The sequence below is a fragment of the Melospiza melodia genome, chromosome 1 (assembly GCF_035770615.1).
Source record: "Melospiza melodia melodia isolate bMelMel2 chromosome 1, bMelMel2.pri, whole genome shotgun sequence".
In the NCBI taxonomy this organism is placed as follows: domain Eukaryota; kingdom Metazoa; phylum Chordata; class Aves; order Passeriformes; family Passerellidae; genus Melospiza; species Melospiza melodia.
In genome coordinates, this window is record NC_086194.1 from 131,878,098 (window position 1) to 131,905,781 (window position 27,684).

Sequence of the window (27,684 nt, forward strand, 5' to 3'; positions counted from 1 at the left end):
CCACACTTTTCATGCTACTGAATGTCAAGTATTTCAGCCTTTGAACCTGCCAGATCATTCTGAGAGCTACTTCTAATTAGCACCTCTTTGATATGGTTCTTCTGGCATTTCTGTGGCTTTTAAATTTTTATCTGTATTCTTTCCTTTCTTGCCTTTGGCACTTAAAAAAAAAAAAAAAAATTCCTCCAAAGAGACCTCTGAATCTAAATGTCTTGTTTGAAGTCCAGCTGAAAAACCAGAAAAATTAAGTGAAGCTTCACCGCTGTGTCCTGCCTTCCCTATTACTGGAGGTTGGGGTGCGGGCTGAGTGGGTTGGCAGGGCAGGGACGCAGCCACGGGAATTTGCCTCCCAGGTGTAATAGCCCCCATGGGATCAGACGTAGCGGGTGCCCGGCGAGAGACGCGCACGGACGGGGGCTGGCGGGAAGGATGCAGAGAGAGGGGAGCACGCCCGGGAAGCTCGCTGCCGGCGGGGCAGAGCCTGGCCGGCTCCCGGGACGGGGGCGCGCCTTGATGCCGGCACCGTGCCCTGGCCCCGCCCGCCCCGCGCGCTCCCGGGATGCGCCCCGTCCTTCCTGGCGGGAAGTGACGGAGCCGCTCCGAGGGGAAGTGACGCGCGTGGCGTGCGGGCCCGGAGCGGTGTGGGGGGGGCTCGGACAAGATGGCCGGATCCACAGGTCTGTGAGGGGGGGCTCGCTGGGCCCGGGAGAGCGGCGCGCTGGGCTCCGGCCGGGGAGGCGCCCCCACAAGGGCCTGCGGCGGGTCTGCTTTCGCCGGGATGGAGGGGGGCGAGCTCTCCCCGATGGGAAAGAGCCGAGTGGGGAGGAATTGTCTGCTGACAGGGGGGAAAGGGAAGCTGCAGGGGCGCCGGGACAGGTTATCACAGAATGCCAGGTTCAGTTCGGTTGGAAGTGACCCCTGAGGTCAGCCAGTCCAACCTATGGCCGAGCACCGCCTTGTCAATTAGAGCACAGCGCCGAGTGCCACGTCCAGTCCTTCCTGAAGCACCTCCAGGGACGGTGACTCCACCGCCTCCCTGGGCAGCCCCTTCCAATGTCCAGTGAGAAGAAATTCCTCCTAATTCACTTCTGGCCTGGGCCCCATCCCTTCCGTCCGCGGGGCAGCCACATCCTTGTGAGAGCCCGGCCTGGGGTGCGTGATGGGAGACCGGGCTCCGAGTGCCGGGGGAGGGGAGAACTGACCTGCCAAGGGCCAGCGATGGATGGAGAGATGCTGGTGTCCGTGGGGAAGGGAGGAGATGCTGTTAGCCTGCTGAAAATGCTGCAGGAAAGAAAGATTTGTGCTGAAGATTTGTCCCAGTGTACTGCTGGGTGAACACAGAAGACGTGGTATAGCCGCATCTAAAATAAAAGGGTTGTCTGTGTCCCCTCTTTATTCGGGAGAGAAGGGCTTAGGCCCGTGTTGTGTTTGGGACAAAGGCACTTCACTTTGGTGGTGACTGTAGCATAGTGGGAAGGAGTGGAGCTCTCTTCCCTGTGGCATCCATTGAAGCCAAAGGGTCTCTCATAGTGAAATTTAAGGGCAAAGAGCTGCCCGTCATCCCAGAAGCCCTCTCAGTAACCAGCGCACCGTGTGTGGAGCAATGGTGTGCCTGAACGTTGTGGAAAGCGGTGACAAAGAAAGGGACAAGAATACTGCTTCAAGTGCTAAATGTAGAAGCACGATTTGACTGTCTCAGTTTCATTTCATGAGAAGCTTCAAATACAATAAGACCTTTCCCCCAGTGCTAAAACCTGAAGTCTTCAGAGGCTTATTTCCTCTTCTCTCATCCCTGAGACTTTATAAGTGGGATTAATATAGACCTCAGGAAAGGTGAATGAATTGACTTCAGCAGCTAGTCTAGGGTAAATGTTGGCCACTAATTTATTTCTGCTGCCAATCCAGTGGATCTTTGGGGAATTGGGACTATAACAAAAGATAAGAAATATCTGTATATTTAAACTGGTCTTGGTACCTTGCTGTTGATCCTGTGGGCGGGTTTTGTTTGGTTTTTTTTTTTTTTTTTTGAGGAAGGAGAGTCATCTCTACTTGGTAATACGTTTGGGGATGTGGGATTTTCAGAGTGGAATTTGATAAAGTAGCTTTTGAAGTAGCTTTTGCACCTTATGTGGAAGAGCAGTCCAAAAAGATAGCTATTGCCTATGATAAACTGAGCTAGAATGGATATAGAGAAACCCAAGTATTTGCTCATCTGGGAATTACTGCATTTTGTTGTGTTAGGATTCTTCTTTACTTTTTTTCCTATTGTCTAAATTTAAAAGGGTTTTATTACAGAGCAACACTGCAAGACTTCAGTTTGTGTCTAGGCTGACACTGGAGATTGCCTGTAATACACAAGGAAGCAAAGTTGGTTTAGGTCATGTATTGAGCACTGGCATTTGGCATTCTACCTGGATAGTGCAGAGTATCAGCTGCAAAAAATCTTTGTAGTGAGAAAGGCTATTTTCTTTCTCCTTCAACCCTATAAGAATAAATGGGTTTTGACTGAACTTGGATGGTTTCACTGCTGTAAGTGTTATTTGCAGTCTTACAAGAGTTGTTTTAAAATCTCTTATATGCAGTTAATTAGTGGGGGTTGGTTTTGCCTCAGAAATACAGCCACACTTAAAGTCCATAAAAAGGAGGAGATGTAGGAAACTCCTAATACGTGTGACTGCTCCAAACAATGTAAAGGGCCAGTACTGCATGTACATCTTGTTGAAGAAATTAAATTAAACTAATTTGTTGTAGTAAAATGCAGCAAGCAGGCTGAATCATCAACAAAACTGCTGGGAAAATTAGTCAGAGCTTCTAAAACAACATATTCTTGTGGAGAAAATACTGAGACTTTTTATTGGCACACACATGGGGTGGTGGGGGGTTTGTTTTATACTTTCCACATAGTATGTAAAAATTCAGACTTCACCCAGAACTGCTCTTGCCAGGAAACTGTGTTATAATCATTTGTGGAGGAGGACAGGGAATGATTTGCTATAGACTTAACTTTGTTATAGACTTAAGATTTAAATCTACCTAGGTTTGTTACTTTAGTCTGCTCTTGCTATAAAGTTCAACTTCATCATTATTTATTTCAGAAAAAAAAATTGACTGCATGAAGTCAAGGAATGAAATTGTAACAAGGAAGTCAACACCAAAACTTTTACTAAGGTCAACTGTCTTTTATCCCAGAAATTCCTTTCCTGGGCTTGCTAATTCTGTGAGCAATAATGTAACAAATTATGTGCATTTAACAGCAGAGAATTTAGTTTGAAAATAGCTGTTCTTTAATGTGTGCCAAGTAATTGTATATATCAGTGCTACATTGCTGTTTAACAAGTATCTTACTTGCTTTCTAAAATCACCTGTAAGAAGTAAATTTTGCATGTAGATACTGCATGTGCTAGAAATGGATGTCTGTAAGCTGCAGTTTGATCTGATATTACAACTCCTGCTTGAAGCTTGATCTAGGTTATTTGTGTGGGTACAGCTGGAGGTCTGGGGTCAAACAAGTCAGTTTTCTAGAGAAGAGAGCAGCTATATGTAATATATAATCATCCAGTTTCATGTTGCTTAGCTGGAGATTCATTCTGTTAATGGGTCTGAAAATACATAGTAGAAGATGTAAATAAACACAGTTTCAAGTTAAAAGAAATATTTCACCAAGGCATACCATTTAAACATCTCACGTCTATCTCGAGAAAAAGAAGCATATAAAAAACATCATTGCAAGGAGTTAATTGAGGAGTTAATTTCTACATTTTGATAATTTGGGTCTCGCTTAGTATTACATTGCCTGTGATATGTCATATAATATTATATACCTTATATATAGGGATATATATATATATATATGTAACGTGAATGTTCCCTAAAGGCACTGATGGTGTCACTAAGTGGTTAGAGTTTATGTGGGAAAATAGGAGAATTAAGGCAGCAGTGTCAAATATGGTGCTGTAACTATGGGCTGCTAATGCTTTTGTCTCCTTCCTCTTCAGCTGAGAGCTTCAGTAGCTTGGGGGAGGGTGGATGGGGCTGAGTTAATGAAAATTCCCCTTGGTTTGCTCAAACTGGGTGCTCAGGGAAGAAAAATTGACTGATCTACAGTCAAAATACATTGTACGAGATTCCTGATTTATTTCTAGCATGTAGTCTTGAGCAACCTTTTTTGAAAGTGTGTTTGAAAGATACGTGGCTAGATCCCTGTGAAATATTTTTCTGTAAAATCCATACTTTTAATTTCCAGTCATTCTACTCTATAAGGATGAAACAGCTTCATTGTGTAACCTAATTTGCCCATGCAAAAATGTCCTTCCCTTTGATTTTATAGATGATTGATTCTGTGAGTAGAAATGGCACGATAAACATCCGTGACTTATTTTCATAACTTTATTTTTTACTTCTATTTGCAAACACTTGGTGGTTGTGGAAGCAGTCCTAAGTGTGCATGACTACAGTAAGGAAGCTGGGATAAAAATGAAGGGCTGGAAGTGGTCTTGAGTGCATTCTGGACTCCCTGAGCTGTGGAGCAAGGAGTGAGTGTGCCATGCCTAATGGCTGGGGCTTTTGGTGCTGGTGGTGGTTTTGGTTTATTTTGCTTTGAAAGTTCGGATTTTTTTCTTCCGCTCTTAAAACCCACAATTGCAAGATATTCTATAATGTGAGATATTTTGCAATGCTTTCTCTTAAATGCCTTGAAACTCTTTTCTTCTTCATTCCAAATTAAGCTGATGTCTTGTCTCTTCTGTGCTTAGTAGGGTAAAGATTTATACCCTGAGTGTGGGACATCTAGATATTAAAAGCCATTTAGAGGAGTAATAAGGGGATGTATTCATAAGTGGGATGTAGAAGCAACGATTTAAAGACCACTTTTTCCATGTAGGAGATGTGATATAGTTTAAACTTCATGTCTAGAAAACTCTGCACAGGTAGGCTTCTCTTTCCCTCTGACCCGTTCAATGTTTGCTTCCTTCCTCTTTTTTTTCCTTCTCAAGGAAATAGATGTGTTTTTTATCCACTGTGTTTTACCTTAAAGGATGTATTACTCCCTCCCATGTTCTCTTTTATGTCTCCACTATATTGTTCATTTATTCAGAACTGGTCCAAGAAGTTTAAGAGCTTTTTAGAATTTTAGAGTCCTCAAAGTTTGTTCTGTGAGTTTACAGTGTTAGCTCTGTAAGCACAGATTTCTTAAAGCTGCAAGTAATCAAACAAAACAAAAGAAGTAAAATACTGTGTTCCATGAGGCAGCAAGTACTCTGTGTGGAGCATTTTTTCCATCCTGTCCTATGCACAAGGAATTGCAATTGTGATTGTTCTGCCTGCTTAAAAACATCTTGACAAACCACACATAATTTCAGCTGGGTTGAGAAAAGTTTAGATTGCAAATTACTTTAAAACTATATATAGACCATCAGTTCTTTCCAGCTTTGGGACATATATAGGCAAGATACTCTGTTTCTTCTCAGAGTTTTGCCTGTATCATTTTCCTGCCTTTGTTCCTGGTATTTTATAACTCTGTCTTTAAATACAAACCTACTTATGTCTTTCTGCCACAATAGCTGTGTAAGTGTTCTCCCAGCAAAGCAACTTACCTCTGCAATAAAAAAGTGGCCTACTTTGTAATCTTCTATTTGTTTAGGAGCTTGTTGGAAATTCAGGGATGTTGTCAGACATAGTATTGAAGCCCATTATCTAAACTATTCTGTACAATCTTACAGAATAGTAGGAAAATTTTAGCCTGGATAAAGGTACAGCACAGTTTCAGGAGGATGTGCCTTTCAGCAGTTGGAGGCAAATGGTCCGTACTATAAACCTAAGCATGCATGAGAAGGCTTCTCATGTAAGAATTAGATTTCCAAGTCTTATGAGGAGTTGGTGGAATTGAATTACATATGTATTTGTTAGTGTTTGTGTTTTGCCTTATGGAACATTTTCCAGAGGCAGTGTTAAAAACATGCTGTGAAACTGTTCAGCCTCTTCTTGTTAACAGACCTTTCCTCTCTCTGTCCCTACTCTTTTTATCTACTATTATCTCTTCTATCTGTTATCTTTCAGTATTATCTGCTATTTTAGTATATCCACTATTTTATCTGCACTGTAGCTCTTATTTCATCTTGACTGAAACTTAATGTAAAGTACTAATCAGCTTCAGCTACTCCTGTTAGGTTTTGTTGCCTTGTTGTCTCAGTTATCCTGTGGGAACCTCAGTACAGACCATGGGAAGACAAGAAAGTGCTGTGGGGGAAGTGTTCAAAGTAGCCTTGATTTAAGTATTTAGAAGGGTTTTACTATATGCTGTCCTGCCCAAAGAATGTTTTTCTTTGTATTTGTCATTTGGAATACACTAATGACATATAATTCAAACAATATTTTGAATTGAATCAGTGCAGAAACTTATGACTTGTGAAGCTGTCAGACTGATTCTGAATAACATGAGCTTCTGGTTTACAGCCTTTTCAAAAATATGTGATGATTTAAGTGTGTGACTCTAAAGCATTTCCTAGTTAGCATTTTGGAAGGAATGGAATCTTCAACACTTAGAACTTCAGAGCTCTACAATCTTTATTTCAGAAGGATGAAATACTTCAACTAGATTTTAAAAACAGACAAATTATAGATTCAGTATGCTCTTTTTAAAATTCTTGCATTAAATGTGTTTAATAGCATAAAGAAAAAAAATCACCTCCCTCCATTGTGTTTGTGACTATTCATAAACTGGATAGTTAAGTGTGTTTGCAATTTGCTTGAGTAAATCAAAACATTTTGCCCAATACATATAAAAGGAGTGTCCTTTATTCAGTATATTTGCAGTAAAATGTCAAGTTTTATTCATATAACTTAGAACTTTTCCAGAGAAGGCATTCCATGTTTTCTTTCTTCTCACTGAAATGGAATGTGTGATCATGTAAATATTAAATAATTTGAACTTTTGAATACCACAGCATATAGAAAATAGCAGGCTGAAGTATGACTCTCAAAAATAATCTAGGAAAATAATTTAATGGCAGTTCTTTTTACTAAATGTGTGGTGATTGGTGCATGTGCTGATTATATCCATAAGCATATGCTTATGTGTAGAACTGAAAGAATAACATTTTTTTCTTTGCATTGATAAAGGATCTTTATGTTTTGTACTGTGGACAGGTGCTGAGTCATGGTGGAAAGGACCTTCATGCACATGTTAGAACAACTGTTTGCTAATCAATGACTTGTAACCCGTTTAAGACAGCTTTACAGCTTTGCTAGACTAAATCCTTGATGCTCCTCATGTTATCTGGGTCACACATTGTATTCTTAACTTTTAAAGCAGATGCTGGGAAAGCTGTTTCATGATGAAATATTGGCCTCTGCTGAGTTCCTGTAGTCTCCTGCTCCTCCTGTCCCTTTATCTGGGAAAAATAAGTTTCTATGTCATTGTAATCTAAAAGGTAACTTAATAAGTATCTGTTTAAAATAATTTTTTTCTCTCTGCTAATACAAAGTCAGGTTTAAAATGCAAGTTTCAAAAATGAGCCATTTTAACTTCCATTAATTTTTTTTTTCTGCTGTTATTTAGCTTTGTGCTTTTAATAATGGGGTAATTACTAAACAAGTTTACTAAACAAGTTTGGGGGTTAGTTTATAACTTCTCAAGGTAGAAATTGGAAAGATTTCTACTTGAAATAGCAATTAAATCACAGTTAATATTGCTGGTGGTTTTTGAAGTGACAGCTATCTTTTCTAACTCCTGTTTGCTGGCTTCCTGCCTTACATGTTTTGTACAACATTGAAACAGTAATTCTCAATTTGCTAAGCATCACAATGTGTCACTTTTCTAATTTCATACACTAAAACGTATGGGAAGGTGGTTTTAGTATCTCATGTGAATTTTAGTATCTCATGTGTTTCATTCAGTGGTTGCCTATAAAGAGTTAAGTTGTAAACCTGTAGACAGCTTTGTGCATTTCCACCCTTCATGGATGTCAATTGATGAGTTATTTAGTGACTTAATTGTTTAGTACCTGTATGGTTTTTCTAAAAGTGTGAGGCATCACTGGTCATGCAGTGTACTGTTTATTAAAAAAAAATGCACTTAGATATAATGTAGACTGATAAAGAAATGCTGCTAATATTGGTGCAGATTTGTAAAACTACTTTTAAGCAATTTACACCAATTTTCTTTTGGGACTGCAGTCCAGTTTAGTGGGATTTATGCTATAGTTTTCTGTTGTTGTGGTAGCTTTTCAAAAAAGTTTGTTTGGATGAGGTATTTTAATTACTTTTAAAAATTATGGGACTTTTTGAAGGTTAGAGGTTTTTTCCTTTTTTCCCCCCTCTTTGTTTTTGCCAAGATCTCGCTTATGCCTTCTCTGTTATGTAGTCTTAACAGCATTTGTATCTGTAGTGAAGCAAGCTTCTTCATTAGTGTAATTTTTATGAGCACCATCAGTCATTCCCTGCCAGCAGCAGTACTCAGGATGATGGTGTTTGCATCAAAGTGTCAAGACAGAGTGATGTTGTTGCATCCTTGCTGACAAAGCTGAGTTCAGCTGGAGTTGCTCTCAGGTCTGGGCTGTATTCTGTGTGTGCTCATATCCAGCCTTGACTGCTCTGTGCTTCTTCTCGCTGATGTGCATGTGCTGACTCTTGCTCTTATTTACTGCTGTGCCTTGTGCAGCTTTAGGATGTGTAGGATATTGTTCCATAACAAATCAGGGCAGTGGAGAGGGCGTTTGGAAATTGGGCTGCAGGAGCTGTGGAATGGAGGTTTTCAGTGGTGCATGAGCCTTGGTAAGGAGAGATGTGGAGAGTGGAAAAAACTTGATGGAATTTTTAAGAGATTGGTTCCTCCAGGGCTGCTGGTCAGAGGTGGGAGCAGCTCTGATGAATCAGGTAGTTAATGGCAGCTGCACCTCCATCTGCTGCTCCTCTGGAAAAGGTGCATATGGGGAAAGGGGTGGCAGTGGGGAGCAGAGAAAGAGGGGAGAGGCCATGAGCATGATTAGAAGTGAATAAAAATTTAACAGATATGATGTGTTTTCCTGGGAGGATACTGACCATCATAGAAAAGTTGTGTCCATAGGGCTGCCTTCAGTAAATAATTCAGTGGGTTATGGAACAGAATTGGTAAAAATCAAAGTTATTGGAAGGAGTTAACTCACTTCCTTCTGGTTACTCAGGAGGCAAGATAAAGGAAGGGAAGGCTTATGTGATGCCTTGGTAAGGTACCTATTTGTTTTGCTAGTAATTTCTCACACTTTAAAACATAATTAATAAAACCTTAAACTGTACAAATGTTTCCCGAAGAAGTTCTGTATTTGGAATGTGCACTCTGCTGGAGAACTCAAGTTTAAGGTCTCGTCATTCTTAATGTGAAACCATCAGCAACTGAAACATTGAATAAATTGATTGCTTTTGCAACATCAATTTTGTGTTTTGATCTGCTGAGATCTCTTACTCCAGCATCAAGATTTGTGGTTTAAACCATTTTAACATGCTTGTAAATCAGGTATGTGTCTGCCAATCCAGCTACTAATGGGTAGCTGTCTAGAAATTAATTTCTTCCCACCCCAGTGAAACTAAAGCTAGCACTGAAAATGTCATTCTGTGTAGAATTTATCATTTTCAATTATTATCACTAGTAGGTAGTGTCTTAACGTTATGAGTATGCATATGAAATGGAAAGCCAGGTGAAAAAAACCTGCTTCTATAAACCTATGTTATCTTTATTGTTTTGTTGTTTGTTTGTTTGTTTTTTAAAGTAGCATTAGTGCCCTGCCTTAAAGAAATAACCTCTATACCTGTCCAGCCCTTTTCCCCTCCAGCAAAATCTGAATGCTGAGTTGCAGTAAATGACTGAGACTTCTGCTCTATTAACTGCTTCTCATTAGCTGCCTTCTTAATATAAGCCATATTTAGCATGTTTATGGCTGTGGCTGGACTGAAATAAAAAGGAAATTCCTATGAAAGTTATTTTCATGAAGCCTAGCTTAAGTTAGGATTTTGCCTATTAAGATACTATCAAATGTAGGATTTCACTTAGGTGAAATTAATAGAAATTTTCACCAATATAATTCTGAAAACAAATATGACTTTACTTAGCTTTAACCAAAAATTAGGTTTTAAGATAAAGGGTTGTAGCTTTCACACTGCTGTGGCTCTTTGTTGCCTCATGCTGGGAAATGTTTTTCAGCAACTGACATTTCTTTACATGAAAAAAACAAAACCCAAAACCTGATGAAATGCATAGCTTAGCTTCAGTGTGGTTCCTGGAATTGCACCTCTTCTTTGTAGTCTTCCAACCTGTGTGCTTTCAACATACTTAAACATACTTAATGTCAAATATTGTAAAAGGGAAAGAGGTTTATCAGTTACAGGGCTCCTGCATAGTGTTTGATATAAATATATCCATATAAATATATAGGTTTAGTCCTGCGAAGAAGTACAATAACCCATTTAGTTCTTACCACTTCATACCTGTTCAGAATTGTAGCAAAACTGGCTCTGAGTTACAGTGAGCATTGAGCACAGTGAACCAATGGCCTTGTGCTCTCTTTGCTCTGTAGTGGTCATTGATGTACATCTGCTTACTTGAGCTGTGGAGTCTTACCTTCTACTTATCTCTTATTAATTCTTCAAGTTAGTTGTCTTGTTTATTTCTTTTGGGATGAATGATTTCTATGTGGAAATGAATTTTCATCTGATTTTCTTCTTGACTTCTATTCCTAGAAAATTTCCACAGGTAAGCATAGTTAGATCTGCAAATTCATTAAGACTAACCTAAATTCATGTTGCTTACAGCTCTGTGAGGTTCAGACTTGATTAGTACCTTATTCCTCATCCTGATCAATGTGCAGGGGCCACCTATTGCTGCTAAATACCTTGGTTTCACCATTTCAGTTAACATAGTATAGGACTTTTTCAATTTAAACTCAAACTGTAAATGCAGAATATTCTGTTGCTCGAGTTTTGTTGCTTTGGGACATACTTGATGGAGGAAAATAGAGAAAAATAGTGTAGAGTAAATGCAACTTTATGAATATGACTGACGTAAAGAATTATGAGTTTGAATTTTACTGAAATACATTGAAACTTTCCTGGAAAGCATTTGGAAACATCAGTTTACCTTGAATAAGAATCATGTCTTGGTTATTGGAAACAGTGACTTTTACTATGTGTGTAGTAACATACTTGATTTTAAAACAAGAGCAGCAAGAATAACAAAGTCCATTATTGAATTGCTGCATTCCACTACTAATGCCAGCAATGGAGTTCTATTGTAGATAAAACTGTCGTGTCCAGCTTGGTTGTTGTACTAACTGAAATATTTCAGGGTTTTGGAGCTTGGTTATTGTGATCAACCTCAGATAACTGCAATGCCATTAGGGTACACCAGGCAATAGTTCCTGATGGTAGGTTTGTGATAGTAAGGCTTTTCTTGTGTGTGTTTCAGAAGTGGTGTGAGCAGGGCAACTGGCAAACAAGAATACACATCAAGTTTACAAAAAAAAAAAAGCTTATTTCAGAGGAATATCTTCTGCAGCCAGAATAGAGTATGTTAGTATTTCATATGCCCTGACCCTCTTTCCTCTCTCTCCTTAATTTTTCTTTGTTTCTTTTGTTGTTTTTAATGTATTGGCATTTCAGGGCCTATTTAAGGCTTTGGTTGTTTTATGTTCTTTTTGTGGGTGTGTGGACTGTTGTTGTTAGTACAGCATTTCAGGTTTTTACTTCATTTTGTCCAGAGCAAGATGAATTGCTCAGAGACTGAAAGGAACAAGTTGTTTTCTCTGTGTTTCTCTTTGTATTTTTTTTCTTCCTCTCCCTGCCCCAGGAGAAATTGTTTTATGGCTTGAAATTTGCAAGACTGACGTCCTTCCCCCCTTTCCATGTCCTTAGGAAATGCTTACTTTGCTGTGAGCCTGAAGCTGATAAATGGGGTTTGAGAGGTTTTTCTCTTTGTTACCAAGCTGAACATACTTTTCAGTTTCTGTTTTGCTGGAAGTCAGTGGGCAAGAGCCAACTCAAAAATTCAAAATTTTTCATACTACAGACTCCTTGACACAGCTATCTCAATCAGGAAGAATAGCATCCCTGACAGTATCTGATTGTGTTAATGTAGGATTTTTTGATATAACTTGTTCTTGTGTGCACGTTAGGATTTGTTTGTAGAGCTGTCTTTTGGAGTCTTGGTAGTATGGGGTGTGCTGGTTTAACTATGGTGAAATGGTCCTGGTACTGAGGTAACTTTCAGGAGTGATTCAAGTCAAGAACTGAGGGAGATTTTAAGAGAAGCTGAATGTTGGTATGGAATGTTGGTTATGGACAATTACTCTAAAAACCATAGTTTTAGGTCTAACAGAAAACTTCACACATTAGACTCTGAGCTAATCTATTAAACGTTTGGGTTATGGTTTGCTTTGTAACCTGCAGGAACAAGAGCAGAGTGTAGGTTATCCCACTCTTGCCTGTTACACAGCAAAGAATCATTTGATGTGTGAGGAGCTTGGACTGCCAACTCTTTGCAGGAGTGTGTCCATGTGAACTGTTTAAAAATGTGATTTAATGTATCCAGTGAGGTCTGTCAAGACTTAAGTGCACATAAGTGCAATTGTGTGTTCTGTCTTGATGCTGCTGATGTAATCACTGCATCACTGAGTGATCTGACATTACCCACTGGGGAACTCTGTTTAGCAAGAACAGGTTCATCTAGGCAATTCTCATTTGTTACTCTAGTGAAAGTTGTTGGTACTGCTAATGGACACTGAAGATTCCTTTTTATTTTCTTTCCTGATTTTTTTTCAGGTTATGCAGATTCTGGATCAAAACATAGCTATAACTTTTTTCTTCACTCATCCTTTGTGGTAGTGTGTTTTTTATTTCTATTAACTTGGTGATTTAGAATGTAATGCCTGAAGTAGCTTCCGATATATGAAAGTAGACCCTCATGCTTAAATTTGGGGCTTTGTTTACTGAGTCTTCTTTCATTCTCTTCTAATTCCAGGGTATTAAATTTACTGATCATTTCATGGATTTGTGTAGTCCAGTTTCATGATTCAATTTTTAAATTAAAAACTATTAGTATATGTAAACATGAGTGATGTTTTGTTTACGTGAAATATATTTAGTTCAACTGTTTGTGAGAGTTTGGTAGAAGTTGCTTGGCAGTTCCTGTGACAGATTTTGGGCAGGGGTGTCAGGAGGCTGTTTGTCAAAAAATCCACAATGAAGTGATCTTTGCAGATAAAGTGAAGAGAGGTTTTGCTTTTTGTTTTCTTAATCTGGATGAAGCCATCTATGTTTGCACATGCAGAGCCTTAGTCCATCACTGCAAAGAACTGTGCTGGGTGCAGTGTTGTATTGAGCTGTAAATCACAGCCTGCTGAGGGAATTTACCATGCCTGTAGTGCTGCCAGTGTTCAAATTGACAGTTTTAATCCCCTTCACTTGGAAGTGTGAGGCTTTAGCTGAGGAATGCCTGTTACAGAGAGTAAAACCAACCTGTCTGTGCCTGCCTGAAGCTGCTTCGTGGTCCCATGAGCAGGTGGCACTGGGGAGAACACCTGAGGTCTGGTAGTCAGCTGAAGAATGGTGCTGCTGTCTGTAATTTCATACTGCTACTGAGCTGCACGTGAAAAGAGGAAAATGTTTCATTGTCCAAATTCTGTAAATGAAATAGCGATTCTTACTCAAATTCAGTCAGGAATATTTCAAAGTTTTTAGCAAATATCTGATGAATTACATTGTCTGGATTAAAGATAAAACTGCTTTCTGAAATATCTGAAATAGTGAGAAGAGGAATTTTTTTACTTCCTGTTTATACTAGGAGGAAACTTAATGTCTGGAAAACCCAGATCATCCTTGACTGGATTTCTAGACAGAAGTTCTTGTTGTTTTTTACTGGGAAGAGACCACAATCTTATGTGTGTGTTCCACTCTTCAAGCTAGGTAAATTTGTTTTGTGTAAAGGTTATAGCATGATCAAAGCAAGCATGTAGAGTGCAATAGCATGCACAAGGACAGGGGTGGATGCTCAAGACAGTATTTAATTCCAGTTAATTTTGCTGGAAGTTTCTAAGTCTGTAGTTATAAATAATAGTAAGGGGTTGGTTTTTGTTAGGTTGTTTGTTTGTTTGTTTTAAATCCACTGCGTTCATTTTTACATTATTCTGTGTCACTTGTCAGAAATCTAGCAATAAACGTTTTCTATGAAAACATTCAGTAATTGCTTTAATGAAGTTTGAAGTATTGATGATAAAACATTAGTCATATATGCCAGGGACATAGAAGCAGTTTAGTGGGTTTGGGGGGGGAGAATTTTGTTGTTATTGACAGGATTTTGTGTGCACGTGTGTTGGGTTTTTAGTTGGGATTATTGTGTATTTTTTTTTTAACACAAGGTGTTTTTATTCTTATTTTTAACTTCAGAACAGTGTTTTGCTACTTAGTTCTAGCAGTGATAAGAATGTTAGTGTGGGGAGTCTGGCTCTTGCTCTCAGATGCTTTTGTCTCTTTTCAGAGCAGATCTAAATTATTTTCTGGAGATGTTCTGGAGGTTTCCCAAGTCCTTCACTGCTCCCCTTGGGCAGTTATGGGAATCAGTGAGCACAGATAAAATGATGGAAAAAATGTGATGAACACAGGTCAGTTCATCATAAGGGGTTGTTGTTTTCTAGTGTCATCTCCTCCAGTTTAATGTGTTGGGTACAGTTTTATGATACAGCTGAGTCAGTGCAGTGGCTTTTTGTCAGAAAAAGCTCCTTTATCCTCACAGCCTTGGTGTTGCAAAGGAAGGCACTGAGAGCCACAGCAGTCAGCTCTGGCATTTGTTGTTCTTTTTTCCTGAGTCAATTCACTTGATTAACTGGTTGGATTTGATTTTTGCTTGAAGGAAAACCAGCTTTTTTTGCTAAATTAGTGTGACAATTTGGCTAATAGAGGAGCCTGGTTAGTGCAAGAGCAACAGAATTCTGGGAGAAGGTGTGCAACATCAGGACAGTGAGCAGCTGGGTCATCCAGGCTGTGCTGAAAGGTGATGGCACATAATCAGAAATAAGCTTAAATCCTCTTTGGTACCATCTTTTATGTTCTTTTTAAAGAGCTAAACTGTGACTCAGAAGTTCTGCAGTCAGAGCAGAGGTTCTGAGAAAAGGTGGATTTAAGCTGCTGGGGAAGCCTAAAGTAATGTGTGAATGCTAAGGTACATGGGGTTTGTAGGTGGAGGTTGTTGTGGGTTTTTTTAATTTGAGACTGCACCTACCAATCAGAATCTATTCAGTCATGTGACGCAAAGTAGAACTTTATCATTTGGTTTGGCAGACTCACCTCAGAACTTGTATGAATGTGGAGTAAAAACTTTGTGGTTGAGGTGTGATTGTCAGTTCTCATCTCTAGTCAGAATTAGATACATAAATGTACACACTTAATGTTTGTCACAAATCAGAGTGGGACCAGAGGATGGGAAAATGCATTCAGTGAAGGTTTTTAAAAGGCTCTATGTCAAAAAATTGAGATGTGATCTGCTTCTTGATGTACTCTGCTGGTGCTCTCAGCACATGTGCTGGCTGGGCTGGCTTGTTAAGCTGTGAGAAGACCAAAATGTGTCATTTTCTGCTCAGTTAGCAAGCTGAAGGAGCTCAGTAAGGGCTCAGATGAGTGGCAGCACCAAGGCAGGACGGAAGGTGAGGCCGTACATGAATGACTTCATTTCCTTCCACTGTCCTGATACTGTACTCGTAATGCTTTTCCCTGGGAATTTGGAGAACTTGGACACAATAGTTTGTGCAGTTTTTGGAAGTGCCTCCCTAATCTGTGTTACTAAAAAAAAGTTTCAAACACTGTTTAAGAGAAGTTATGGTTCTACCAGATAAGCTATTTGAAGAGTTGCTAAAAGGTATGTGTATCTATACTGCTGTATATATCTGCATCAATTATCCCACTAAATAATAATATAATACATTAAAACTCTTGATTTCTTACATAGAGACTGCTTGGAGAACAGACTAGGGTAATGTAAAACCTGAAATCACAGTGATATACAAACCTGAATAACTGATGTGCAAAACAGTTTTCTTTAATCTTCATCTTTTTCAAACTTGATAATAACATTGTGTGTACCCAGTCTTAATTTTTAGTTTTATGGAGCACCTGGATTCTTACAGTACTGGAAAGGATCTCTAGTGAAAATAATGGGTAATACTATAGTTGTAAGAAGATATAAGAAAAAATAAGTAATTATAAGCAGCTATAGCTAAGTGGAAGTTTTATGGTATTATACTATTGTTACTACATCATTGTGCATATTTTATTTGAAAATAAAAGCATTCCATGATTGCATGCACAAGTGTTAATTACCTTTCTTCCCTCAGTGCTGAAGTACCATTTTAGCTGATGCTGTAAAGCAATTGAGCATCGTGTTGTTTAATATCTGTCAATATCTGCATTTTTTCATTAATAATAATAAAAATCCTGTAATTATAGTTTGGTTAGTGACTATTAGTTGGTGCTCTGTAAAGGCAGTTAATCTCTGTATTCTGTTGTGAATATGTCTTTATCTCTCTTTAACAATTTAATCAGTGCTTCTGTGCTTATTTTTTTTCTCCTCTGGCAAGTGGCAGTATTAATCACTAGATTAAAAAAGACTTGATTTTCAATTTGCTTTCAGATATTAGTCTTTTGTTGAGTTTTTTTTAAAAATGAGTGTAATCAAGTGAAAATATTTCAGTCTTCAGTTGACATTTATTAGGATAATCTGTGTTAAATGTTACATTCTTTAATTTTGTTTTGGAGTAAATTTGCTGTATTGATTTAATGTGGATTCTGGTTGATTAGAACTTGACAGACAGTCAATTGATTTTGAAATAGGCTGTGCTTGGGAAAGAGAATCTGAACTAAGCCATTTTAGGCTAAAGAGAGCTCTCCTATTTTCTATTTCATGACTTGTTTTGATATTACTTGGTAGCAATTAACCTCCAGTGAAGCAGTTAGTTGCTTCAAAGCAATTAGATGCTAAATAAATTTGTGCAGGCAATATTTGCTTGACTTGGAAAATACATTGAGCAGTTGCCAGTGTGTAACATATAAAAGCAAGGAAGTTGTTACCTTTTCCTTAATGTGAGCAGTATTAATTACGTTGTTCCATTCTCTCTAGTTAAAGTACCTCGTAATTTTCGCTTGTTGGAAGAACTTGAAGAAGGGCAGAAGGGAGTGGGTGATGGTACAGTAAGCTGGGGCCTTGAAGATGATGAAGATATGACACTCACCAGATGGACAGGAATGATTATTGGGCCACCAAGGGTAAGTGTGATGAAATAAATAATTTTTGTTAGGTTTTAGGCAATACAACATAAAAAAATGTTACTATTCTACAGTGTAATGGAATAGTTAAAATTCAATGTATAAACTTGTAGAAATAGTGTATAATTTTTCATTTTCTGGCATGTAAGTGTTTCAGGCTAGCCTCCCTGTTTCTGCAGCTGTCTGTAAAAGCCAGTTGTGATCTGAGACATGTTTTACTTAGTTATGAATATATTAATTCTGTATTTCCACTGTTACTGAACATAAGCGTACACTGATAGTACAATAAACAGGTAACTGTCTTTCCCTATTTTGTCACATGTGCCTGATAATTCCAATTTTGTAGTAAACTGGCAATGCATTTTCAACTTCTACAAGTTTTATTGCGTCTTTCAGTATAACAGTGTTGGAATTTCACTTGAATCATACCTAAAGACTAGCAGCTTCTAATTACCTCTAATCCTTCTGACCTTTGAAGGTCTGTAGAATGTCATTCAGACTGACACAATTTGCAGGAGAAGTAATCACCTCTTGTGTGTATCAACCATATCAGATATGAGTGGACTTTACTTGACTTACTGCACGCTTTCTCCTAGGTTATAATATGATGCAAAAGATCAGTGTGTAACTGAGACCTTTCAATGAGTATGTCTAAGTAGCCCTCAGTTAGCACGTGCCTTTCACTGCTAGAGTGAGACCTGTCTTGTGTGTCCTTGGGGCTGCAGGGTTTATGGAACGAGCTGTCCAAGACAGAGATCAGAGCTCTGCCTCAGTGAAAATAATGTCTTCCAAAGTAGCAGAGTTCCAGAGATAGATTCAGTGGAATTCAGATTTCTTTTGGAAGTCCTTTGCCACTTGCAGTAGGCTGCTTTGAACACCTGAATGACCTTGCTGAGCTCCTAAGAATTGGATGCAGCTGGGAGAGGGCAGATTTAATACATAATCACAATGACTGTATGCTTTGGATATTAGCTTCTGTGGAATCGGTGTTGGAGTCCATTTTGAAGAAAGTTTGTAGTCTAATGTGTTGGGATAAAAACTTGAAAATTTTGACCTAGCTGTCATGGGGTCTCCCTGGCTCTCCAAAAACCCTCCAGCACTGCCTGTGACTGCTTTCTTGTTCAACCTAAGGTAGACTACTACACATCTTTGAAAAGAGATTATGATGTCTATAATACTAAATTTATAATACTACTATAGAAGATCCCGTGTATTTTTAAAAAATAATGAAAGTACTTAGCCCAGCTTGGGATACACTTTTTAGTCTTGGTCAATTTGTAGTGTTGTGAGTTTATTTTCTTTATGATAAAGAGTGTATGCAAAAAATATATCTTGTGCCATTTCAGGGACACACAGCCTTGCAGATAGAATGACTTGCAATATGTAGTGACTGCAGAAAGTGAAAGCCACCAGCTCCCAAACCAGTTACAGCACCTTGAGAAGAACTGCATATCTACATTCAGGGCCTGTAGAAGATGAGTGTTTTTGGGAATTGGCTGAGTTAAGTAGATAGTACAGTTAGGCAAAACATGGAGAAAGTTGCTAATACTGTCCATGAAGTTCTTCTCACATGAGGCTTCACTACAGCTGTAAAAAAAAAATAAATTGCTTATCAGATTTTTTATTGCTTCATTGGAAAGGTGACCCAACAGCAAGAGAGGAGGTTAAGATTTGTTTTGAATTAATGAAAACATTTTTCTGACTTACAGAAAATGGAATTTTAGTTTTTTTGGGAAGCTGGCCAGGGATCCCTGGCTTGCAGTAAAACAATGACTTGATAAATTGAGCAAAATTGAGAAGCCACCTGGATAAGAGAATGAGAATGAGTGCTGTTCTTGGGTTTTTCCAGAGTTGTGAGCAGAATTATATACATTTTGGCCTATTTTCACTGTAACTGACAGCATCCCTCTCTGGGGAAGAAAATTGTTCTGGCTGAATGAATAATGAGAATTTTAGTTACTGTGTTTTCTGGCTGTGGCAGCAGCAATGTTACCTGTAGCAGGATAAGATGACTTCTATCTGGCCTTCAACTTTTAATCATAGAATCAGAATAGTAAGGGTTAGAAGGGACCCTAAAGATCCTTAAGCTCATCCTTAGGATGTTCAACATCCTGTGCCATGGGCAGGGACACCTCCCGCTAGACCAGGTTGCTCAAGAGCTCATCTCATCTGGCCTTGAACACTGGGCACAGCCTCCCTGGGCAACCTTGTCCAGTGCCTAATTACACTCACAGTAATGGGAAAGAGTCATGGAAAACCTTTAGTTTTTGCTATTTCTTTGTGACCTACTTGCTGTTCAGTCTCTGTGCATGCTCAAAAATTATGGTACATGGTTAGGGTGCTTCAGTAGTCCTGTTTTCACTCTGCATTTTAATTAACCACAGACTAGCCCATTGTTTGATGCTTGGCTGTGTAGTTGATGCTTCTGCTTGGAGAGTGAGTGATAGCTGACTGATGCAGAACAGGTTAAAGATGCTACTTCTGGAAAGCTGAGAGGCATGTTGCTGCTTTTTTGTTCATGTTGGCTCTTTCTGTTGTGCCAGTGCAAAAGCAGGTGTAGAAATGGAGTTAATTTTCATTTTGGAACACAGAGGCACGTGCATCAGTGACCAGCAAAGCATTGATCTTTGGTATGGCCTACTTGACAAGATAAAAAAAAAATAGAACCATATCTAATTCTAAGTATACTTGCACTTAGAATTATCTGTTCCATGGTCACTTTGGAATGACATCTGCAAACTAGCAGTCACTTTACTGTCCAAGCTCATAAATCCTCCAGTAAACCCAAGTGATTCTCAGCTGCAGAAATTTCAGATATTTCTGTAGTGCTAACTACTTCCAGGATATGTTTCTTTTGCAGGTTATATTTTTATTTTGGTTTTGCTTATATCTTAACTGTTAAATTATTGGCATTTCTGTCTTCCTCCATTTCCATTTTTTTTTATAGTATTACGTATTTCATTATGGGGGAAGGCGGTAATTTTCCTAAAGCTAATTGATTTCTCTTAGTCCTGTACTGTGTTGTTTTGAGGATGCAGGTGGATAGAAAGGATGAGAGCAAATGTGAATTAAAAACAGAATTGTATTAAAACTTGTGTATGGTGTAGTCAAAAAGCAGTGTAATTTATGCATAACCATGAAGTAATCAATATTGCCAAAACAGTGGAAATCAGTCAGTAATCCAAGACCTTCAGTTGGTATACAATTTGAACAAATTTATATTTATTTCATATTTCATAATTGTTATTCCTCTTGCCTTTGTTCTGTTTTTAAAAAATTCTTAATATTTAGCTTTCAGTAAAATGCATTAGTCTGTTTTTTTGCTTTCTAGACAAACTATGAAAACAGAATATACAGTCTGAAAGTAGAGTGTGGACCTAAATACCCAGAAGCACCTCCTACAGTTAGATTTGTTACTAAAATTAATATGAATGGAATAAATAATTCCAATGGAATGGTAAGTTGAAATGGTAAGATCAATCATGTTGTTAATTTACACTAAAAATATTTCTGTGACAATCAGGTGAGGAATATGCATGTTGCACAGAGCTTTCTATTTAATTTATTTTATTTTTTATAGTATAAATACAGATTTAAATTGAAATTTGGTGGCCTATTTCTTCAAATCTTTGTGGTTTTTTTATGGCTTACCAATGAGATGAGCATTATTTATAATATTAAGACAGTTGTTTCTTTTAAATGAATATGGAGGTTTTAGTTTTGAACAGGAAAACAACAAGTGTTTAAGCTCTGTGTAGGTATTTCCCTCATAATACTCTTATAAAAGGGGATTAGTTTCGTATTGTAGCAGGAATATTACAGATTCTGTCTGATGTTTCCACTAATTAAAAATTGAGGTTGTTCCTGATGAGACTCACTCTGGATGTAATGAACTGTTGTATTTATACTCTTGTTTCCTTTATACTGGATTTATTCAAATCCAAGGTGAGATTCTGAACTTCGGTCTTAAGACCTTTTGATATAGCTGGTAATCACTTGCATTTTAAAGGTCAATTTGCAGTAAGTTGCTTTCACTGATCCTGCAGTTAGGGTGGGATGAGTTCACAGAGGAGCTGTGGCAGCAGCTCAGGCAAGCTTGTTACTCACCAGGTTCTTAAATTCTGTGAGCAACTGGGGTGCCCCTTTGCTCAGAGAGGAGCTGTGAGCTGCCTTGCATTTGCAGTGGTGTGTGCATCTGTCAGCAGGAAGCACAATCACAAACACAATCACCATTTGTGGGTACATTTGTCTTTAGTGAATGCAGAGTAGTTGGGTTAAGGCAACACCTAAAGGTGCATTAGCATATTTGGATTTTAAATAATTTGTGAGATTTACAAGAAAGATGGACTTGCATTTCTGTAATTAACAGTACTGAAGTGTGAAGGTCAAGTGTCTCAATGACTGTAGCAGGGGAAGAGGTTCTCAGGGGATATTTTGAGCTGTTGTAGGTTGTAGAGTGGTGTTCTGGTTGGTCATCCAAAGCTATTTCACTAATGCTTCAGAAATAGTCTAAAATTACTCTGAAAATACTTTTATGTAGCTAACAATCTTACTCTACCTGAATATCCTGTTAAAATTGCTATCTGCAAATTAGCTCATGCCTTAATCACAAGTGTGGCTTGTTGACTAAGGGTGTGTGTTTATTGAGAAGTTGTGAGAAGCAAAAGCTGCTTATGGGTATGTTTGGAAGATGATTTTCATACCTCTTCCTAGTACCATAGGAACGTGTATTATTCTGATTCAGTGAAGAAATATGCTATCATGGCTTAATCTCTGCATACCTCAAGGTATAGGTGTTGGTTTTCAGAAGCAGGACCTTAGACTAGCAGAGCCTGAAGGCTCTTGTTTACTGAAGCCAGTAAGTTTGAACTTCTGTTTGGAAAAGTCTACATTCACTCAGCTTGCTGAGGAACAGGGTGACTACTGTGCCAGGAAATCTGTGTCGTTGTTTTAAAAGCACTGTTCAAATTGACTCACTGCTACAGGAAAAATTGATTTTAGTAAGTTAATAATTTTACATCAAACCATCATTAATTTTTTGCCCCAGAAGATAAACTTGTACATATTATGAAGGATTTCCTATGCAAATGCATAACTTCTTTTTTTTCCTGATGGGTTTAAATGGGAATAAGTAGTATTTTTAATGAAAGCAATTTTCATAAGTAGTGAATTTAAAACACATTTATTATATAATTTTTAATGACCCCATTGTCCCAGTGTCTCGCATTTTATCTTATTTTGTCTTTGTGGTCATTAGAGGAACTGTGGAACAAACAGTGGGGCATGTTCAGCATCCTGGAGCAGTTGGTATAGCTGCTTCCTCATAGCTCCTTCATGTTTCTTCCAAGGTGTTCTCCCACTTTCTGGTCATCTTTCATTTAATAGATCATAAGTGGTTTGAATTCTTTGAATTAATGGCAGGGTTTCATCTGCAGACTTCCTCTACTATCCGTGCTTCTGCAGGCACCCTGGGTTTTGACATGTGGCCGGCGTTTGGTCCCATTGCTTGTAGATGTCAGGAAGAAGTTGTGACTTGCTGAAAAGAAGCCTGAGACAAACAGCAGCTGAAATTTTTTTGTCTTAGCTTGGTAGGCTTGTGTGCCAGTTAACATCTGTGGAAAAGTAGGGCCCACACTGGGGGTTTTAGAGGGTGATAATTTCTCTTGAGTTAGAGTGTGAGTGGTACAGGGGAAAGATGGATAAGTGTAGTTACTAGGGATCTGAGCAAGCTATTCTCATACTGCTCTGTGGGCAGTGGTTCTCTACTTTCTTGATTAAAAATCCCTTTACTCAGAAATTCCTCTACTCTTTGCATGAAAAGGGCATGTGTGTAATGAATTTATCAATACTGACAGGTACAACTTTATTGACTTTTTGTTTGATTAGTCTGTGAGAGAGGAGTTTGTAAGTAACTTTTCTGCCAGCAGCATATCTTCAGGAATCACTCTTTGATAAATTTACTGCAGGAGAGGAGAGAACTAGTTCAGGAATATTTTATCTCAAAAGACTAAGGTGCTCTGAGGCACCCCGTTAAATTGTCTTTCTTTTCGTATCTGCAAGTTAAGAAAAAAGTTTGTAGGTTTTTTCTTTTTAACTTACCTATGGATCTGCTGTATTTGTGTACAGAATTAGGTTACTAAGGTCAGAAAAACAAGTCTAAGTACTTGTGTAGAGCTGCACAAAATGCTTTTATGTGCTAATGGCATCACTGTTGTAAAACTGTAGATTATTATTGCTAATGCTACAGGGTCTTTTCTCTTGGAGACTTACTTACTTATCTCATATTGATAACACAGGTTGCATTCTAATGTGCTGTTTGTTTTCCCATTTTCTTTTGAGGTTGTCTGATTTTTGCATCTGTGATAGTGCTCCTCAGCAGTGTATCTTGCAGGATTTGCAATCACTTCTGTTCGTTAGGATACCATTTACAGCTGGAAATACTTGTTTACTTTTAAATCACTTAGGACTCTCAGCTGTAAATCTGTAAGCTGCCCAGTTACTGCTTTGACTATGTTGGCTGTAGACATTTGCTGCTTCTTGTTGAAGTTACTTGGAACATTGTAAACACTAAATACTTCGTATAATTGTGTAAAATTATTTTTATTTTCAACTGTTTAAAAAAATAATGCATTTCATAGATTGCTTCTCTTATTATTCAGGGTTCCACAGTGGTGTACCCCCCCAATAAAATAGTCTAAATAGTCTTCAGATTGCAGTTTGCAGCTTTATTAGCTTTTATGTGACCTTGAAATGTCTCCCTGTGTTCCAGGATGTGCATTTGAATATTACCTTATGCTTTTGTGTGATTTGAACATAGTTTGTGTCACTCTCTTAAATGTCTTTAAATGTCTTATCATTGTTCTTCATAAAGTGAGTTTATTATGCACTAACTTGGAAATCAATTCTGCAAGACAGAAAACAGAACCTGAGCCAAAATCTTTACTGCTGCAAGATGTTATGAAAGAAGTTGGTGACTTGCAGAAAAGAGACTTGAGATAAACAAGCAACAAAAATGTCGTGTTGCAGCAGTCTTTAGTCAGAAAACATTCACAGCAATGTTAAAGCAGAGTTTGCAGTCTGTGAGTTTTTTTGTTGCAAATTCCCAGGAAAAAAGAAAACCAGGAGGAGCTTACTCTTAAGTGATCAGCTCTCATGTTCCAGTCTTTGTAGAACTGCATTATTTGAACAGCAGTGGTGACTGGCTGCTGTGTGCTGTAATGAGGCAAATGTCCAGACCTGAGGGAACCGACAAAGGCAGAATTGAGGAGAAGCAAGGGCAAGGAGGATGGTGTGAAAGCAGAATTTCCAGACTGAAGTTAGATTGTTAATTTCTGTAGTCCCAGGGCAACTTCCTTTCCAGCCATTTTGCATCCTATCTACCACGTTAACCCAAATACCCCTTTAAAAAAGTAGCAATAGTACAGGAATTACAGTGATGATTTCACCAGTGCTAACTTTCAAACCTTTTTCTGTATTGGCTCATACACTCATGTATTTTAAACTGGCATGACGTTGCTCCATAGTTTAGCTTTTATTTTTATGGTATTTTTCTTTTTTATCAAATGTTTGCAATAATTATTAAATCGTCTTACTGCCATTCTTACTGTAGCTTGATGATACAAGTTGTTGTTGGCAACTCTGCTGACTTTAAGGGGTTCCCAGCTCTGAGCAGAACATTGTGTGAAAAGAAATGCTTTTAAGTGCTGAGCTGTAAATAAGGTCAAGGATCCTACCTAGGGACTTCTTTCCAAGGTGGTGCTTTAAACTAGGTGGGTTCTGTCAGTTCAGATCACAAAGTATTTCCCTGTACATGGTTTAACTGAGCTGATAGGCAGTAGCACTGTTAAAGGAACAAGAGAGGGAACATAACTTTCTTGGGATAGTATTGCTGCCCAAGACAGCACATTGTTAAACCTTGGCCTCAGTTTCCTCCTACAAAAAGGTTTAGTCTCATCTGGTGTTCTGAAAATAGCCTCACTTCAAATAATCTAGAAATAAAACATCTGTGTTAACATTTCTGATTCCAGGTTTTTTTTTTCTTTCAGCTTGCCCTAATTAAGATGGGATAAGAAACTTCTTGATGTTTTATGCTACCTAAATCATAAACCAGTGGTTTCCAGCACTCTTGTAGCCATATGGGCTGAAACTCTACCAAAGGAATCCAGTAGCATGCAATAGCCCTATTCCTGCCCCAGGGCCTGCTTTGCAGTTGCACAGCTGTAGGCCCCTCTGTGCTCTTAAGTTCCTCCATGCAGGGGTTGGGAATTAACCTGCTGCCAGAACAATTCCCAGGATGACTTTCAATTGCTGACTTTCCTGTGGAAACCTCCCTGTTATAATATAATTGTGTAAATTGTCCCACAGGTTTTATAAATGCGTAGAAGTCCCATGTCCTTTCCTTTCAGTTCATATTCCACTTGGTAAGTGATGTACAGTAATCTTCACGGCTCCGTAGGATGACTTACTGTGAGAAGGATGCAGGGAACTGAGAAATGTCCAAGCATTACAAATCAATTATTTCAGTGTTTCAAGACATTTCTTAATACATGTAGTGCCTCTAGATGTATCAGAAGCAGCGTGTAATATCTGTGTGAAAGAAATCACCAACAGTACTTGTAGCAAAGAAATAATAAGGGAAATGTTCCTTTAGAAAGGTGCATATATTAGCATTGTGAAGGTGATAATTTGTTTCTTTTTGGGGGTAATTTGAAAAAAACCTATAAATTTTGTGAGGTAGCAGTTTCAGTTTTGCAGTGAACAGTTTGCTGATGTCCTCTTACCATCCTTTTTTCCTTCACACTAATATAAGTAGCAGCACAGATGGAAGGGTCCACCTGCATGGATTTTATTGCAGAATCTGTATCTGTGTGTAAGTATATGATTGTTTTCCTTAAAATATTTTAGGAACACAGGGACTTTATGCCACAGAGAAGGTGTCAGGGAATGCTCAGACCATTTCTTAGAGCAACTGTCGATAACAGTTATTTATGTAGATATTTGGTGTTCAGTTATAAATTAGATTTCTCTCTTCTTTTTCCAGGTGGATGCACGGAGCATACCAGTGTTAGCAAAATGGCAAAATTCATATAGCATTAAAGTTGTACTTCAAGAGCTAAGACGTCTAATGATGTCCAAAGAAAACATGAAGCTTCCACAACCTCCAGAGGGACAAACTTACAATAATTAATTTTAGCTGATTCTCAAACTTCTGTCTTAAAACAACAACCTTCTACTCATGTAATGTCTTGATTAAATCTCACAATGCAAACACCCACACATTAAAGAATTTCAGCTGGTATACATGACCTGGACATTTGTAAGAATATATATAATATATGTATGCCCAATATGTTTTCAGGCACTATGGGAGAAAAAGGCAGCACAATTATTTTTTTTCTCTTACTGAGGCACTGTCATTTAAGCATAAGCCTGAAATAGCCTATAATTGGAATTCAGGTTTTACAAGATGAAAGCATGACAGAAAGTGTCAGATTGCTGTGGAATAATATATGTTACTGAATATAATTTCTGGAGAAGGCAAAATATAAATGGCATGCTTTATCCATCTTGCTTAGTAAAAGAGCTGCAGTTAAATTTGTTTTAAGGTAGCAGGTACAGTGAATACCGTTGCTCATCTTGTTTAATTTTGCAAGGGTGTGGGTGCCGACTACTAGTAGTGTCACAAAGTATGTTCAGGATTGTTTTGATACCTGTATTTATAAAATGGGGGGATTAATTTCTGTTAAGCAGCTCCTGTGTTACATGTATTGGACATGGCAAATATTTGTTTACAGTCTTTGTTCTAATAAACCATGCATTTAAGTTTTAGTGAAACAAAGGAAATGTATGGATATGTGATTGAGATTAAAGTTAGTCTTAAAATGTAAATAAACTGTGGAAAGTGTCTGAGGCTGTGCCATTTCTATAATAGTCATGTAATATATGTACAGTAACTGGCAGAAGTAGTGGAAAGCCAAACATAATATTGCTGCTGGTGTTACGTGCACCTTTTGCTCTTATCACTTTTGTGTGGTTAGTTTACTTGAGAGGTCAAGATATTCCATATGTTGCAGGGGAGTAAGTTCTGTCACCTGTAGTATCACTTCTTTAGAGAAACTTGCACTCTCTGTGTGTGTATATAAATATATTTAAAAAAAACAACCCCGAACACCAAACTAAGCCCAAAATAAAAACAAACAAAACCCCCTTGCCTACCCATCTGCCCTTTAGTTCACCTCCAGATTCTTTCCAGAAATGAGCTTAACTTTCACTTTGCTTACTTGACCTCTAAGCAGTTTTCGGATCATATTGCTGAAGTCTGTCCTACTTCTCAGTCCTTTGTCTTGTTTTCTTACATTTTTTCCTCTTTTATGTTACTTGCCTTTTTTCCTTGTCTGTTCCGCTTTTGCC

The 27,684-nt window shown here is 38.3% G+C and overlaps 1 protein-coding gene across 1 annotated transcript; it reads left to right on the forward strand.

Moving 5' to 3' along the window:
• Positions 1 to 585: 585 nt before the first annotated feature.
• On the forward strand, positions 586 to 27,180 carry UBE2V2 (ubiquitin conjugating enzyme E2 V2). The gene is made up of 4 exons (XM_063168524.1): positions 586 to 677; positions 17,129 to 17,274; positions 20,606 to 20,731; positions 26,315 to 27,180. The coding sequence occupies exons 1-4, from the start codon at positions 662 to 664 to the stop codon at positions 26,459 to 26,461; spliced, it is 435 nt and encodes a 144-aa protein (XP_063024594.1). The 5' UTR covers positions 586 to 661; the 3' UTR covers positions 26,462 to 27,180.
• The last annotated feature ends 504 nt before the right edge of the window (positions 27,181 to 27,684 follow it).

Coding starts and splice junctions, on each gene's coding strand:
- UBE2V2 (XM_063168524.1), top strand. Junction 17,275..20,605: donor TGATTATTGGGCCACCAAGG/GTAAGTGTGATG, acceptor TTTGCTTTCTAG/ACAAACTATGAAAACAGAAT. Junction 20,732..26,314: donor TAAATAATTCCAATGGAATG/GTAAGTTGAAAT, acceptor TTCTTTTTCCAG/GTGGATGCACGGAGCATACC.